This window comes from Manis javanica, chromosome 5 (assembly GCF_040802235.1).
Source record: "Manis javanica isolate MJ-LG chromosome 5, MJ_LKY, whole genome shotgun sequence".
In the NCBI taxonomy this organism is placed as follows: domain Eukaryota; kingdom Metazoa; phylum Chordata; class Mammalia; order Pholidota; family Manidae; genus Manis; species Manis javanica.
This window is the reverse complement of record NC_133160.1, coordinates 47,926,777-47,945,011: the sequence shown is the minus strand read 5'-3', so window position 1 is coordinate 47,945,011 and position 18,235 is coordinate 47,926,777. Positions and strand designations below refer to the sequence as shown.

Here is an 18,235-nt window from a genome sequence, read left to right as displayed (position 1 = left end):
AGCTAAAGGGAAGAGTATGCAGGGGTCATTGCGGGGCGGGACTATGTCACAGCCAGGATGGGGACAGGACGCATCCTGGAGGCCTCAGTAATAAAGCTTGCCCCACAATGGCTGTGTCCTCTGTATTTTGAGAGCCGCCCAGAGACCTTCCCGTGCACTCTGCATCTCCGTTTTTGCACCCACAGCACACAGGCCGCGCCCCAAGGTGGCAGCCATAGTTAAGTGCTGCCCTCAAGTGGCCGGTGAGGGCAAGAACCGACGAAGGGGAACATTCTCCCTTTCCACTGGTCTCCAGGCCTTGGCTCTGAAAACCAGTTAAAACGATGGATGAAAACTAAGCAATTGTTTTAAAAATAATTTTTACTATAACTTCCGAGGAATCATAATAGAAAACTTAAAACAAAATATTCAGGTAGTAATATTTATACTTGAGCTCCATTCTCTTTTAGAACAGATTGGAAAATGCCACTCTTGAACTCAGAACCCTCAGGGCTCCCCCATGGGTCTGAGAGCATCATCTCAATGCTCACCATGACCTGCAAGACCTTGCCTACCTCCTAAGCCTTATTGTTTATCTCTCAACCCCTTGCTAGCTCTGCCACAGGCTCACTGATAAGTTTCAGTTTGTCCATCCAAGCCAGCACCTTTTATTCTATTTTATTGGACGACTCAGCACTAGATAATTAGCTGGGTAATTGGGGGTTTACTGGCTCTGTGACAGCAGGAACCTTGTCTACTTGCTCATGGCCCTGCCTCTGGGGATGAACACAGAGCGGACAAATATGTCCTTTGATGCTCTAGTTCTTTTCTTAATTTGGTCCTTCTTTCTCCAAAATCCATTCTTGGAAGAATTTAATAATCCTAGATATACTGATTAAGGATCAAATGAAACTTTTTTAACTAAATCATTTTGCAGTTTGAATGAATTGCACACATGAAATTCAGATTTTGTTTACAGACAGTTTCCTTATATGGGGTCAATTGTGTTGTCCAAGACAGAAGTGTCAGCTAATTACATGCCGTGCTACTTCACGAACAGCGTTAAGTCCAGGCAGACTGGACATGGGTCAGTGTGCTGTGTGGCCTCAGGCACCCCAGCCTCCCATGCCTTGGCTCAGCTTTTGGAAGAAGAGGGAGCACCATGCTTCTCTGGTGAAGCTGGAATGGGGGTGTTGAAGAAATGATGTGAACTTGCAAGAGGAAATGGACAGAGGTTTTTAATAATTTTTAGAATATACTTTCCTATAAACATGGTATTTATTCTCATTTTATACATTTGAATTTAATTACGGATGGATTGCTTGAATGCTTCCTTTCTTACCCCAGTTTTCTTCCCAAACATGATGTTTATATACTTCCTCTCATTAAAAGTTCCAGTTTTTCCTGGAAGCCATCTCAGTATACCCATTCATAGCTCCTTCTCCTCTTTTTGTAAGTCAGGCAAGGACACTTTCATACCTGTTCCCTAATTTATTTTGTGTTTATTGCAGGAAAACAGGCAATGCAAATAGAGGAAGAGAAGAAAATCAATATAGTAAGCCCACCACTGAGAGTGTGGTGTACATCTTTTATCTCTATGTGCATATCTGCATCTATTGATTTTTTTTGTGTAAAATTAGTAGCCTTTTTTTGAGATATTTTTGGTTTACAGAAAAATAAGCAGAAAATTTAGAGAGTTCCAACATGCTCCCTCCTCCCCTACACCCTGGGTTTCCCTGTTATTAACATCTGCCGTTGGTGTGGTACATTTTTTACAACTGATGAGCTAATAGTGATGCATTATTATTAGATAAAGCCCATAGTTTCCCTTAGGGTTCACTTTCAGTCTTCTATGAGTTTTGAAATACAAAAATACATGATGATATGTATCCATTATTATAGCAGCACAGAGAATAGGACTGGCCCAAAAATCCCCTGCTCCACCTATTAATCCCTCCTTCCTTTCCCCATAAACCCTTGATGACCGTGAATCTTTTTACTGGCTCAATAGTTTTTTCTATTCCAGAATGTCATGTAGTTAGAATCAAACAAGATGTACCCTTTTCAAATTGGATTCTTTCACTTTGCAATATATATTTATTGTTCCTCCATGTCTTTTCATAGTTTGGTAGCTCATTTCTTTTTATCACCAAATAATATTACATTGCCTGCATGCACCACAGTTTGTTTATCCATTAACTCATTGAAGGACATTTTGGTTGCTTCCATATCTCAGCAATTATGAATAGAGCTGCTGTAATATTCATATGCATTTTTTATGTAGACATGAGCTTTCAGCTCCTTTGTATAAATATTGAGAAATGGGGTTGCTGAATTGTATGGAAACAGTATACTTAATTTTGTAAGAAACCTTTAAACTGGCTTCCAGACTGGCTGTATCATTTTGCTTTCCCACCAGCAATGAATGAGAGTTGCTATTGCTCCACATCCTTGTCAGCATTTGGTGTTATATCAGTGTTCTGAATATAGATATATGGTGGTATCTCATCGCAGTTTTTATTTGCAATTCCCTAGTGACATATGGTGTGGAACATCTTTCTCATATCTTTACTTGCCAATTGTATATCTTCTTTGCTGCATGACTGTTCAGATCTTTTGTCCATTTTTAGTTAGCTTCCCTGCTGTTGAGTTCTAGGAGTTCCTTATATGTTCTGGATACCTGTTCTTGATTAGATATTTGTTTTGCAAATATTTTCTTCTGGTCTGTGACTTGTCTTTTCATTCTTTTAACAGTCTCCTGCAGAGCAGAAGTTTTTAATTTTAATGAAGTTCAATTTATTATTTTTTCTTCCATAGTTCATGACTTTGGTGCTGTATCTAAAAAGGAATCACCAAATGCAAGTTCACTTATTTTCTCCTATGTCATCTAAGAGTTTTATGGTTTGTGTCTTACATTTAGATCTATGATCCATTTTGAGTTAACTTATGTGAAAGGCATGAGGTCCATGTCTAGATTCATTGTTTTGCGTGTGCCTGTCCAGTCATTCCAGCACCACTTGTTGGAAAGACTGTCCTTTCTCAATTGTATTGTACTTACTCCTTTGTCAAAGGTCAGTTGACTATGTTTATGTGGGTCTGTTTCTGGGGTCTTTGTTCTGTTCTGTTAATCCATTTGTCTAGTCTTCTGCCAATACCATGCTGTCTTGATTACTGTAGCTGTATAGTAAGTCTGAAGTCGGTAGTTCTCTGTGTTGTTCGTGAGCTGTCTAATTTTGTCTCATGCTAGTTTTTTCTTCTCAGCTAGGTCGTGAGCACAGGATCCTGCCTCCTCTTCCTCTCTGGACCACTTGCCTTTCCTAGTACCCTCAAAACTGCTGACGGAGCAGCTCACAATCTGTCTCTTCAGGTCTCTTACACTGTGTTGTCAGTGGGACCCAGAGGAACTCGTTTTGTAGTTTTTACTCCCATCCCTGATTGAATACCTCCAAGTGGAGACAGAGCAAGGCAAGTCCACTATCAAATGCACACTGAGGAGCCAGCCTGGGCTCACTCCTGTCACATTCTCATTTGTAGCATCACTGCACAGATTGCTGCCTGTCCCTCAGCTACAGTGAAATACTTTCCCAAAGATGGCTTGGAGAAATCTTAAGATTTTCCTATCAGATCTCTTTATTAACTCTTTTTTTAAAGGTTTTAAATAATGATTTTATTTACATACAAATAGATAGCGGCTGCAGAAAAAGTAGTATTTGGCCTTTATTTCTGGTAGCTGTTGTACATATAAACCTTGTCAAAATATTGTGGCTTAAACATGGAAATGATTTGTTATTTTTCATGGTACTGTGGGCTGACTTGTCTCAGCAGAGCACCTCCATTTCTCATGGGGGCTGTCTTCTGGGGTGGCTGGGAGGCCCAAGGAGTTCCACTCACATGACTCAAATCTTGGAGCTGTCCCACGTGGCTTTTTCATGTGGCTACATTGAGCTTCCACAAAGCATGATGGTCTCAGGGTGGCGCACCTCTTCATGGTGGCTGACTTCAAGAGAATAATTGGAAGCTGCAAGCTCCATAAAGCTAGTCCCAGGACTGGGATGGTACTGTCCTGCCACACTGTGTTGGTCACAGCAGTCAAATGCCAGCCCAGATTCAGGGTGTGGGACACAGACAGCAAGCCCTGATATGTGAAGCAGCATGAGCTTATAGGGAGGGAACTGGGAGCACATCTTTGAAGACCATGTCCTATAGCATCAGATGCAAGAATGAAGCCCTGGGGCTGCTGATGGTCAGCTGCACAGTCATGGCATGGTGCTTAAACTCTCCATGTACTTGGTTTTCTTCTCAAATAGGGAAAGCACAAACTGCATAGACTTTCTGGAGGAAGCAGATAAGATATACAGTGTGCACATGGGAGGGAAAAGTCACCTTAGTTCTTAGGAGTAGGTGGAGATGGGGTCTAGCCTGTATCCCCTGGGTCTGCTGTGTAGGTCACTAGCCGATCCTAACAAGCTGTGTAGGGCTGATGCCTCTGCTCCCGACATCTTTCCCCAGGGAGTGTCCACCACCTCTCCTTTTACCAGCGGCCAAGTCCGCTGGTCCCCAGGATGACCCTCCCCAGCCATCTGTGCCATCTCACTCTTCAAGCTCTCAGTGAGCCTCTGGGGTCACCTCACAGATAAAAACCACCTGGACCCCCATGTCCTTGTCTTAGAGGCCACTTGGGGGGAGGCCCAAACTAAGAAATGGACCATTAAAGTTCTCCAAATATGTGATACATTTTGACAGAACAGTTGCCTCCACTTTTGTGAAAGATTTATATAGTCTACTTCCTGGTTTCAACTGCAGCTAGAAATCTGGTAGTATGCACAGGTAGAAGAGAAATACTCCATTTTCATTTCCAGGACAAAGCAAAGCTGTCATTTTAAGCTTTCTGTGTTCTGAAAACCAAAATTTATAACAACTAGCAGCATGTTCAAAGAGTAGGAAAAAGTGGGGAGTATGTGGAAAGGAGTGTTCCCAGTGCAGGGTGGGGTGGGTGCTGGGCAGTATTATTCTGAGAGCCTGAACCATAATTCCTCATCGGAAGGAAATTACTTTTGTTTGGAAGAAAATTCCTGGTGGGCTCCTGGTGACAGAAAAGGAGGGAGTAGCCAGCCAGGGCCACAGGGACAGTGGTTGGCTTAATCTATTCAACATTAGAACTGAAAAGGAATCCAGAAATACCAGGAGAGCTAAGGAGAAAGAGAACGGACAGAGAAAGCCTCAGCAGCTCGGCCAGCAGGTAGTGCAGGTGGTAGAGGACTGGAGCAGGACCATCAGTGGGCCCACTGCTTCTCTGCGTGAATCCTTTTGTCTCCAAGACACTTATTAAAATGCCCCACAACATTCAGGTGTGTGGTGTATGTGTGGATGTGTGCAGATTGAGTTTTCCCGTGATGTGAAAAGAGTGAGAATTGGGAAATAATCACCCCAAAATTGAATTCTACTGGGAGGACACTGATTCGTAGAAATTTTCACAGATCAGAAAAGGGAAGGTTGAATTAACTCTTTCTGGATGTCATGGGACAGCAAGAGCTAAGAAGGTATCTGTATTTGTCTCAACACTTGTGTACTGAATAAACGTACTGATATATGTTAGATGGAATTCATGCTACAGAGATAGAGATACCAAGATAGAGCTCATGGAGCAGCTTTCAAAGTGAGTCACCACATCCCTTCCTCCAGGAGCACAGAGCACCCGGGACTTAGAGGGTACTGGCCTCTCTGCATGATGGCTAATGATGTTCTCCCAACTCCCAGGCCTGCTACCTTCTCTAACTGCATCAGAAAAACTGGCATTGTCAGCTAGGGTTGCTCTGACTGCTGTTGACCTTTTCCCTGGACTGGGTGGGGTTTGGGGGAAGAGCTGTTATGCATTTATTTCTCAAAGTATTTCTCCTGCGGTGATCCAATGGTGGGGTTAGATCAAACTGTTAATGTACTGTGGTATGAGGGACAGATGGCTGGTGTTGGGGGACACCTGCCTGTCCCAGTCACTGTCAGGGCATCATTGCCCAGGCTGTGCAAGTTAGAACCCATTTAACGGAAGCTTCAGCATTTTCCTTTGAGAAAATCAATTTGGGAAAATTCTTCAGAATCCCAGTGTGTGCTAGGCTAGCCTTCAAGAAGTTTGATGTAAGAGAGCCATAGTTTGTGAAGCCAAATAGCAATGGAAGTTACAGATCAGCGGATCCCCATTCATCCCCTAAGAAGAGGTAGTTGGTGTAAAGGACTGTGGGGCAGGGCAGAAAAAGCCTTACACCGAAGTGTCAGAGAGCTGTTTCCTGGCACTTCTGCTGAAGCATCTCCCCAAGGATTTAGGCTGTGGCCCTATTTGGGTCTGTTCCAGGCCACTTGGTATGTCTGTGGGGACATATACAACATTTTACTGGGAGAAAAGACTCATTCCCAGGAACAACTAATAGGAGATGGTAGATGGCACTTAGCCCTCTGCTCCAGACCTATCTTCTGTTTGTAACCCTCAAAAACCTTTTCAAACATCCTTCTAGCTAGTCTCACCACTGGCCTGGGAGGTCCCAGTAGATGGTATCAGGACTCCTATTAAAGATGAGGAGCCTGCTGTTCAGAGTGATTAAGTGCACCCAGCCACATCACAACAAAGCCTAGTCTTGCACAGTTACCAATTCCATTCTCCCATAGGCCTGACCCAGAACCACAGGGGTCAGGCAGTAGTATAAGTGAGAAGAGTGAACCATGCCAGTCAGGCAACAGGGAGTGGTGGGGACCATGGCCAGTGGATGAGCTATTGCCTATCTAAAAAGGGAGTTGCTCTTCAGCCCCATCTGATTGTGGGCATATGAGATATGGGCCCATTTTGCTTGACTTCCCAATTTTACCAACATTCATGTTTTATGAGAATTTATTTGTCAATTAGATAAAGAAACCCAACCACGTACATGTAAATAAAATGTATTTTTAGGTGATTTCAGCCCACAGGATGTGATCCCATGTCCTGCGCCCTGGTAGAAGGTTGGATGGGGGTGGGATGGCCGGGGCAGCGGGGTGGTGGGAGATGGTGCCTGCTCTGCACTTCAGCAGCAGCCTGACCCAGGCCCTATACGTCAGCTCTGCAGAGGTGGGTCATGGGCCAGGTAGTGGCTCACAGGCAGTTTCTTTGAAGGGGAAGTGAAAAATGGCCATTGTTAACCCCATTAGCCTGCAAGGCAGAAGTACAGAGTGACTTGTTCCAGAACCCACCTCCCTCCCACATCCTCGCTTCACCAGAGTCTGCATATGGCATTTACTTCTGTAAAGTCATTTTTTGGAGTTTATGGCAGACTCTCTGTTTTGGTTAGTGAGGCTGCAATTCCTTTCCCATCTCCACTGTTCTCAGCTTGTCCGCTTCTTGTCACATTGCTTCTGCAAAGACAGATGACAATGAGGAGGCTTCGCCTTGCCTGCAGCTGTCATCTTAGAGCAGTTTATTCAATGTGCAGACTGGTTTCTCCTAAGAACTGTCCAGAGTTGTGGGTAGGACCCCTCTGGCCCCTGAAAGTCACTCTCTGTTACCTTATTCAGCTCCTTCCTCATGTGCAATGAGAGATGTCTGTTTTGTTCACCACTGAGAAATGCTGGGTTTTCCTCTACATGTAAGTGCACTTCACAAGTCCCCAGAAGTGCCCTCAGATTTCTTGGGCACGTAGATTTATCCAGAGGCCCACAGTTTCTTCCATGAGGATTGATGTGGCCCCAGCAGGTAACATGCATTGGTGGGAAGTCAGAAACACAGCCCCTTCCATCCTCCAAGCCTCCCACGTCAGCAGTGCCCAGGAGGGGACACATGACAGGTGAGCCAGGGCCCTGTCCCTCTGCCACTCAAAGCCTCTCCTTCACCTTTTCTGACCCAGCTTTTGATCCTTTCCTAAAAAGCAGGCAAGCAGGAGAAAGCCAGGCAGCCCCTGACAAGAGCAGGAACAGGGACTTGCCCCACATAGACTTTTTCACTGGGAAAACAGGCGCAAGGCAAGAGAGGACTGACTCACTTTCAAAGCCTCTCTCTTTTTTAAATTCTACTTAGTCAGGATAAGTGTACAAAAGGTTATCAGACTTGTTCTGAAACAGGTTTTGGGAAGTTATGAGTGGCTGACAGGATTTGAAGCCCACATGCTCAGGTATGCAAGAAGTACATTTATCTATATTTCCTTAAATCACATCATTCTGACCCAGAACCCTGCCCCCACTAAACCAGTTTGAACCACCATCCATCCATGGGTTACCTGAGGCCTCACCAGGGCTGGGGGGCAGGGGTGACTGGGGGAGGAAGTCTGCCCTCTCATTCTGGAGCCTGGCTTTAGCTCTCTGGGCCACTCCTGTGCAGTCCTCCTGCTCTGGCACCTTCTTGGATTTCCCACTGCCAAGGACTGTCTGCCTTCCTCCCCAAGGCCCGCACTTCCCGTCGTCTTCCTGGATGGCTGGGACAGTCTGCACAGTAGCTCTCCATGTCCTTGGTGCCGGGTGCAAGCTCCACGTTCTTAGACCTTAGGCAAGAAAATCAGGCAACTAGCGTGTCTTGCAGACCAATCCTTTCCCTGGGTCGCATGCCTCCTTCAGTATGGAGGAGGCATGTCTGTCACCTTCTGTGCAGAAACTAAAAGGGGGAAACGTCAGAGGAAAAGAGAGACATGGATATCCCCCAAGTTATCACGGCACATTTAGGGTATGCAGAACTGGTTCAAGCGGCAGATGCCAGAGTTTACTTATATGGCATGACTGGACGGGTCACTGCTGGAAGTTTTCATAGTTCAGGACCTTTCAAAGACGTACCCTGCACAAAAATACAAAGAGCATTTTTCCCCAGGAAGGGGCTCGCTCATAATCAAGGCAGCGTTACCTGTCACCACCACGACAACACGGGCGGTCACAGAGGCTGAGCCGGGGCTTCACCAGCAGCAAAGCCCGGAGGGAGGTGCGTCCCTGGGGGCGGTTGCGGGCGGCTGCGGGAGGCCTTGTTACCCTCACCCAGTGTCTCTGGGCACTGGCCTAGCAGAGCGGGCCCTGTGAGGACTCTGGCTCCTGGCCCGAGGGAGAAAGTGTCCCAAGTAGGAGGTCATGCTGGGGTCACAGGTTCTGGCTAGTGTCTGGGGGATAGTTCTACCCACACAGCCTGAATGTCCATCCGAGCCCGAGAGGCCCCAGGCTGGAGAAGTCACTCCAAAATGCTCAGGGGCTTCTCATGAGTTCAACCATTCCCTTCCCGTCCTTTTCCACACAGGTCAGGACAGTACTGAAATTTGGTTCTGAGCAATTAGGGTTTTCCTTTCCTTAATCTTGAATTGCTACTTCTCTTAAAGTTATAGATCCTTTCAAATGATAGTCCTAGTGTCATTTTATTTATTTGGGAGGATGAAATACATGCAGTGCAAAAGATTCCAGCAGAACAGAAGAGTCAGTCCCACCTGTGCCTATCCATCCCGTGACCCTCCTCAGGGCAGCCTGTTTCTGGCTCCTCTCCGGAGGGTGGCCGCTTGTGTGATGGGGTCTGAGCTTCCATTTGCTCGGTTCCTCTTGGAGGTTACTGTGTATCATTACACAGATTCACATTGTTTTTTAATGATTGCATGGTAATACAGTGTATTGATATTTCATGATTAATTTAATTAAACTCCATAATAGCATTATGTTCTCCAGTCTTAGAAAACCACAATGCCTCATTGCTCATTTCAGTATCACTGTGTATGCATTTTCTTTTTATCCTTAAAATTGTTTTTCCTGCTCCTGATTCTTCATCTGTTTCCATTTCAGCACGTCTTACCTAAAAATATTGTAAGTATGTAAGTGTCCTGGTTGCAAGCCATCCTAATTTTTTTTGTAGACTGAGGAGAGGCAAAAAAACAAAACAATAAATATTCTTTTCTCTGTACCATCAGGGGAGTAGGTTAGAATCACATCTCTTTCATGTGACTCATACTCTCTTGTGACTTTATTGCTGAAGAGTTTGTACCTGGTATAAATTTACCCTGGAAATTCATAGGCTTTTCTGGCCAAGTGATAGACAGTCAGCCTCCTAAGAAGATGAATTCCACCAGTGTTCTTTACTACCCACCTATAGCAGAGCTATGAAATTTTGTGCAGTAGAGAAAATGCTGCCCTGGGTAATTCATCACAAGTTTCTTCCTGGATGACTGTGGGCCACTTATTCACTTTTTGCTGGAGTGTCTGAATCTTTCTGGCTTCCCCTGTATTCACGGATACTTGGTATACCCTGTGTTTTCAACCCTGCCTCGACATTAGCATCCACTGGAGAACTTTTTCCTCCATGGAACTTGTGCGTCAAGGACTGACAACCCTGAGACTGATGACCACTGACACCTTCCCATCTACAAAATCCTGGGATGGCATGATGATTGCCAGAGCTTGCCATGGAATTAGATGTCTTGTAAAATCTGGGCAACTTTAAAAGTAGTTTGCTCTACCAGAGTTTTCATATTTACAGTTTTGGGTGTTGTGAAGTATTTTTCTCTTGAGAGTTTTTCCTTAAGTTTTCCATTGCTTAGAATAGAAAAGACAAAGTTTGGGCTTTAAGACCTTAGTGGAATAGTAAGCTGGAACATGACTTTCTCAAGGTCCAAAACTGGGGCTAAACAGATATAAGAAGCCAGGTGGGCATAACGTCCCAGCAGCTGGGAGCAGAGGAGGGCAGACAGGTAGAACATCAGCCCACCGCTGCCCCTCATCCTTCCATGTCTATCTGCTCACCCACTGACTTGGCTGCACCAGGACTAGTTCTAGAGTGGAGGCTCCAGTGGGATCCCAGGTTTTCAGCAATCTTTCCTTAAAGGGACCTTGAGGAGGAACCTGTTCAGGGATTGGTCGGGAGTAATTCTTCAGTTCTTCAATGCCTGAGGCATTGTTTGCTGTTCCTGTGTGGTGCTCTGTGCTGTCCTTCCTTTAGGAGAGGGATGCTTAGCACTTTATGAACATCTTCTTGATGGTAGGGACCCAGATGACTTTTCTCAAATAATTCCATGGGCTGACAGAGGACTGAAACTGCTACTCAGCGATGAGCAGGACGTGCACCTGTTCTTGACAAAGAGGACTGTTTGGCTGGGACACCTTATCCACAGGCGCACAGTAGGGAGAGGAACAGTGGCTTGCCTACTTGAGGTCCTCCCAATTTCACCAGACGTCAAAGCAGCGCATTATATCAGACTTTAAGGGCTTACACTAAAATGGATGAACAGAATAAAAGAAGGAAGGGAGATGGATGGTGGATGTGTGTGTGGGTGGAGGGAAGGAAGGAAAGGAAATGGAGGGAGGAGAGAAAGGATGGGGGTGCGACGCACCGGCTGATAGCCACACAGGGACCGAGGACCGTGTCTGACTCCTGCCTCTGCACTTGCATGTGTGAGCTTGGGGAAGTTACCTCGCCCCTCTTGTACAGCCCCTGTGAAACCTGGAGTCATGACACCTATCATCCAAGGTTCTCATGAGGGTTTAATCAGATAAGGATGGGGAGAGCACTGTGCACCATGTCAAACACACAATATGTGCTCAGTAAATGCTACATATTCTTTGTTTTCCTGTTTTATTCCAAGAAGGCTTTAAGCTAGCTTTGATAATAGACGTATTACATGCATTGCAAACTTCTTATCCAAGTCTATGTATTTCATTTTCACTCCCTTGATGACATGTTTTGATGAGACGTTCTTTTTTTAAGATCACTTATTTTTCTTAGTCTTTAGTATTGAGGTTATTGCTTTTGTATACTGTTTTTGAAAGTTGCCCTTCAGGTCATAAAAATATCCACCTGTTTTCTTCTCAAAGGTTTATCATTTTACCTTTCTCATTTCAATCTATAATATAAATCTATCTGGTAATGATTTCTGTGTATGATGTGAAGTAGGGGTTGGGGTTAATTGTTCCACGTGGAGGACCAATTGTCCCAGCACTTTATTGTACACACCACCCTTCCCCAGTGCCTTTCAGTGGTCCCTTTGGTGTAAATCAAGCAGGTGAGTTTCTGGACTCCCTAATCTCTATCATTGTTCTTCTTGTTTCTCCTTGTACCTCCTTCATACTGTTTTGAGGACACATATCAAGAATATACATAGAACTTGTATAGAAAAAGACAGCCAGCCAAATAAAAATGGGCTAATGAATTGGGAAAACACTCAAGCACATTCTAATTCTTTGCTCATGGAATATAATATGATTTAATATGCATTTGCATCTTCTGAGGCAGCAAAACTTACCACATGTGTGCATGTATGTATTATTACTGAGCATTACTCATTCGCCCATGTTTTCTCACTTTCTTTGTTAATGGTATGTGACCAGAGAGGCAAAAGTATAAGGATTTTGAAGGCTTGGAAGCTGAGTAATGACAGAAATGCAAATGGAAACTGTGGTGCAGGCAATGGGGCCAAGTGGCCTGGACAGGGAAGGACATGTGGATGGGATAGCACTGCCCACATGACAGGTCTTAATGCTGTTACACATTGGGTAAAGCCCAACGGGAATACACACTGGTTCTTGTGTACAGGAACCAAATGTTCAAGGCATTTAAAAAGAAAACTAGAGCTCTCCTCTTCTGGGAAGAATAGGAGACAGCTGGAAAAATGGGAAAATGGATTAAAGGCTAACAATCTACTTTCAATCTTAATGAAAGTTTCTGGAATTATGACTCAGGTACAACATTCATTGTAAACATCTTGGGAGTGCAAGAAAAGTTGTATTTCCTATTTCAGTCACTATGGTAACCATTTACTAAAGATACTGGTGATGTTTTGTCAAAAGACTGAAATATCAGGATATCATGGATGGCATATGAGCTTGAAATGGCGATTGTTTGGTTACATGTGTAGCATGCAACAGCCAGAAAATGAAAGTCATGTATGTGGAATACATGGAAGGAAAGGAGTAGGAGGTTTATTGGTCAGCTGGGGGAATCCCAACTTTAAAAAGAGTTACTGAAATTATTTCTGAAAGTATCCCAGTCAAAGCTAAAGTGTGTCTATTACTGTGATATGACATAGTTAGTAACTTTTAATGGGAAAGTGACTTTTATCATAAGACTATTAGTTTATATAAACCAAGTGTCTGGCAAGATACTGAAACAGAATCTAATGGCCCTGAGAAATGCAGTTTCTTTCACTGTAAGTGGAGGGGCATCCATCTTCCTTTCCATCTGTGAATACAAGTCCCCAAGGACTTGGGCAACACTGCATTTTCTGATGTCAGCAAACTGAGCCAAATCCCAGAGAGGCTGTTCAGGGTCCGTCGAGTTAGAATGAATGTGTTCAGGCTTGGCAGCTGGGATGCTGGGCTCCGCATCATCTCCTCTGTGCTCAGCCAAAATAGCGCTGCACTGCAAAGTGGCACATGCTACTTTTCTTGGAACAAAGGAACATGTCTAAGATACCATAGGGGCTGGGTCTGGATCCTGAACCCATTCCTCCTCCATGTGCTGTGAAGAATGCCTCTGCCTTCAGAGCCTGTTCCCACCAAACGCATGAGTGAAGGCTGTGAAAATGCCTTGTAAACTACAAAGTGCAATAAAATGGAATTTCTATATTGTGGTGTGGGTTGAATATCAGTAATTAAGGATTATGATAATAACCCAATAAGATGATGCTATTTGACTACAACAAACCCATTGGCTGTCTGTCCTTGTCTATTATTATTTCATTTGAATGCGAGTCAAATGGTTTGTGTGTTGACCTATTGGTTGATTAATTTGGCTTGAAGGATTCTTATACCAAATGCATCATTTTACACTTACTGTTTTTCACTCAGTTAATCTTAGTTCCTTCCATTGTGGTGATATGGGATCACCATTCTTTTTAATAGATGCATATTATTCTATAGCATCTGTTCCATAATCTAACTATTCGCTGTTGATTGTGAGTTCCAATTTTTTATATTTTTTACAGTTACATTCACCACTTCCTTATTTATCTTTAAGTATTCTTAGAGTATAGAAATACCACGGTGGAATATCTGGATCCAAGTATATGTGCATTTTAAATTTGAATGGATATTACCAAATTGCCCCCAAATTTCTTTAACAGGTACCACTTTTGCCAGTGTAGTGTGAGAGCAAATGTTTCTTATCCACTTGCTAACTCTATATATTAGTCATCTTGCTAATGGTCCAGTAAAAAACTTGTTACATGCTCTGGTTCCTCCTGACTTCATTTGAATGGAATTGTCAGTAGGGAGTGGGGTGCTTCTTTCTCATTTCTGGATTAGAGGGTGCACAGATCAAGGGCATCACTTTGTAGCATGGCTTTGGAAAGGCTGGCTCCCAGTTTGCCATCTGCCACTCCTAGACCAGGGGGCTTACAGCTGGAAGTCCTGCTCCTAGAGGAGGAGATCCTCCAGCTGCCTGCCCTCCTGGGGGTTTCAGGAAGTGTGGCTCCCTGACAGACACTGAGATCTTTCCAATTGTGACTTTACAAAGCAGAACTAGGAACTAGCTAAGCTAAAAAGTTCTAACCTAAAAGCAATCATTTAAAACACAAACAATTAAATAGGAAGTTATGAGTAAGTCCTTGTCATCTGCAACTAACCTGAGATTCTCCTTCACTGTGTATATTCCTTTCACAGGAATCAAATGTGGAGCCTCACCATCACCATCACCCTGCCTCTTCCTGAAGCAGCAGGAGGGTCTGTCTCAGCCTGAGCCCTGTGCCTGGCCTCTGAAGTAGGGCTAATTGTATGATAAGTGATTCCTTCTTACCATTTGTATGGCACTGTGGAGGAGAGACAAGAGGTATGGTTGGGAAGCAAGGAAGGAAGGAGACTTACTACTTGCTACTTTTCATTCCCTATTCTGGCTTAGTTCAACTGTTAAGTTTAGGTATTCAAAAGACACAGGCAGCCTGGCAGAAGGTTTGAAGATCATGGAGCTCAGCTGTTGCTTCCTTTGCAGACAGGAAATAATGCGTGGCATTTGGTGACCAGAAACAGTTGTGACTGAGGCTCTAACCCTTGTTCTAAAAGGCTGCTGACTCTGCCTGCTTTAGGAAAACCTTCTCATTCATGATAGAACCCAGTGACTTTGCTCAAGAACATACTGATTTCCTTTTTTCATAGAATCATAGGTGATATTCCTTATCATTCTTAAGAATGATGAAATGTGAAAGTATCAATTGGGCTTTTTTGAAAGTGCAAGTTGGAAAGTGGTGGAAAGAATCAGGTCCTCTAGCAATCCCTGGCATAGACACCAGCTGCCTAAACATGGACCCATCCCATCACCACGGGGACTTATTCCCTTATCTGCAAAGTGGGATGACTCTTATTTCACAGGGTGGGAAAGATCCAGTTAAATAATACAACATACCCCTGAAGTGTTTGCTGCAACATCTGGCATGAATAGGTGCTCAAATGTCAGTGAAGAATGAAATTTAGAATGCTCTGATTTGTGTTCATAAGTAATCCACTTATTTGTTCCCAAGCAGGGTGGCTCTGCTGTGGCACCCTGGTGGCCCTGAAGGGGTACACAAAGACTAGCAGGCCAAGGTGTGACTGCAGAGGATCTGAGTCCTGGCAGGCACCTTGTGGGCCTCCAGGACAGGAGGCCATCTCCCACTGCCTCCCCACACCCCTGGAGGCTGTCAGGAAACAGTTCTGTGGCTCCTGGGTCCTGAGGAGACTGAGGCTTCCTGCCAAGACCCTGGGTGCAGCACAGCAATGGCCTCAGCAAGGTGCTGCCACCTCTGGCCACGTTCACTTTAGGGTTGTCCTGTGTGGTGTGTGGGGTGAGGCCCTGGGGCTTGCCCCTTGGCTGCATCTCCTCTCTGGGAAGCTGGGGTGCACACTGAGATACACCCAGGATGAGCCTCGCAGGCCTGCCCATCATTGCCCCCAAACTGTCTGGACCTGATCGTGACTCCTGTTTGGCATTGCCATGGCTTTGCCTTTTCTTGGGTGCTCCATACAGACCAGCTGGGGAACCTTCTCTGCATGTGGTGCCAGGGACCCTGCTGAAAAAGGTGGCCTTGTTTCTATCCACAGGGGCCCAGGTCTCTTATGCCAGCAGTAATGATGGCCTACTGGGGTGGCCTGGAGGGACATGGTGACATGCCTCTGATGAGGAAAGGGACACCACTGGCCCTTCTTGTGCTCTCAGTGTGTCTTTGAATTTCTCCAAGAATGGCCACAGCCATCCAGTATCTCCTCCTGGCCCCCTGTGCCTGTAGGTCACAGTAAGATTAGCAGGCAGCCGGTGGGAGCTTCCAGGCCAGTTTTCAGACAGAGCTCTGGGTGGTCCTCACAGGGTGATCCCCGTTGGCATCCCTCCATGCAGGCTCTGACCCCACCTCCTCCACCCCAGGCTCCTGGATTGGGGCCACTGTCTGTGATGTAAGGGCAGTGCCATTAGGGTACAGAACTGAGGCACTAAGACAAGACAGTTCTGCAGCAATGAGACCCAGGAGGGAAAGTCACTTCAGCAGCGGCTTCACTTCTTTTCCCAAAGCTTTTCCTCATAAAGACCCTGCAGCTAAGGCCTACTGTAGAGTGGGCTCCTCTGAGGCCGGCCCCAAAATAAGGACTTGGGGGAGTAGATGGTTTAGAGGGTGAGCCAGGCTGCACCTCCAGGGAGGAGGGGAAGGAAAGGCCAGCCTGGGTGCTAATGAGCAGACCCCCCTGAGGGCCTCTGGGCCCATTCCCTGTGCTGAGCCCTGGGGACAGTGTGGACCACCCACCAAGAGGCCTGCTCCCCCTCCCAGGGCTGAGGAAGCTGGGGTGTCCACTGAGATAGGGCACCCAGGATGAGCCTTGCAGGCCTGCCCATCATTGCCCCTGGGCAGCTCTCAGGGGCGCTGGCTGCCTGGCACCTCTGGCCTGCCCACGGAGGCAGAGGTAGCCCTCGGGGGAGCGCAGGCCCTTGCAGCAGGGTGCCATCGCGTGGAATGGAGAGGGCTGAGGGGCCAAGGCAGGGAGCCAACAGCACTGGCTCCCACCTTCTAAATCCTAAAAGGGTTTGCCTCTTTTGGGATCAACTCAAAGTGAACCCAGGTAGACACAATGTGTCTGGAAAATTCCACAGTCTGAAAAGCCAGGACATAATCATAGTCTAGAGCAGACACTGGATTCAGAAACCCTGTCTGGTTTCTCAGGATTCTGGCTTGTCAAGAGCAACTCTAAATACAGTCTCTCATTTTAAAGAGGGTCCGGTTTCCTGTGAATAGTTTATTGAAAAAACATTTGTACGAGCTAAACGTTTGTGAGCAGCACAGAGCCTTCAAACCTCAACACAGGGACACAACCTCCTTTACAACTTTATCTTCCTGGAATGTCCCAGGTGCCATCTTCAGAGTGTTTGCAAATCTGCCTTTAATTCTGAACAACGACGAGGCAGCAAAGAAAATAGACATGCCTGGATTTGATTTGTGGAAGGGATGGAGAAAGAGGTCTGCCTAACTGCTCACCTCTTAGCTGGGCCTCCACACGCCTCGCTGGAACTGCTCTGTGGTGATCTTGGGGCACCTGGGGGCAGAGGGAAGACAGCACAGAATCCTCATGGTGCTCCATGCACCTCTGGCTCAGTTGGGCTCCACAGAAAAGACCAGTAAGTCCTTCTACATGTGCCACTGTATGGTTTGCTGACAGCTTCACCCCGTTCCCAGCTGGTTCTCACAAGAGGCAAGGGGTGCAAGTCACTTCACTGTGTTTCAGAGAAGAGGCAAGCAGGTCAGGGTTAGACAGGACCAGACCACTTGGCCCAGAAGAAGAAACTGGGCCAAAACCGTTTCATGATCATTGGCAAGCAGACACTGCCTGGCATAGAGTTGGGAAATGTCTGAAGAGCTGTTGGGCTGGGCTGCTGTTGAATCTGGGTCTGTCTACCACAGGAAGCTGATGAGTCAGTATTAGCAGGGAGAGCTTGACAGGCAGCAGAAAGCTTGCCACATGCAGGGTTGTTGGTCTGCTTGTTTCACTTACACTTACTAATTTATTCCTGTGGCAAAAGCCCCCATTCAGTGGCCTTGTTCCTCCATAGTCCACCAGACGCATCCCATTAATGTCTCACCTTCTGCTGTGCTAAATGCAGATCAGTGGACCTGCTCTAAAGTATGCACATTTCAGTAAGACTAGGGGGAGAACGTCCCCAAGATCCCGCGAGATGTCTGGCCTGGGGTGAGTATGTTTAAGATGGTCATCCTCCCCGTGGAGGGGGGTGGGCTTCCTGGCAGTCCTGCAATGGTCATACACCAGGATCGCCTCCCCTGCCTGGTCCATGGCTAGCCCTACTGGACCCCCACCACTTCCAGAATCACAGCGGGAGAATGGG

The 18,235-nt window shown here is 45.8% G+C and overlaps 1 protein-coding gene across 1 annotated transcript in view; it reads right to left on the bottom strand.

Moving 5' to 3' along the window:
• SSTR4 (somatostatin receptor 4) overlaps positions 1-16,845 on the bottom strand; it is a 35,902-nt gene extending 19,057 nt beyond the window's left edge. The window contains 2 exon segments of the mRNA XM_073238068.1: positions 8,214-8,474; positions 16,779-16,845. Of these exon segments, the coding sequence (XP_073094169.1) occupies positions 8,214-8,474; positions 16,779-16,845 (328 nt within the window).
• Between the last annotated feature and the right edge of the window lie 1,390 nt (positions 16,846-18,235).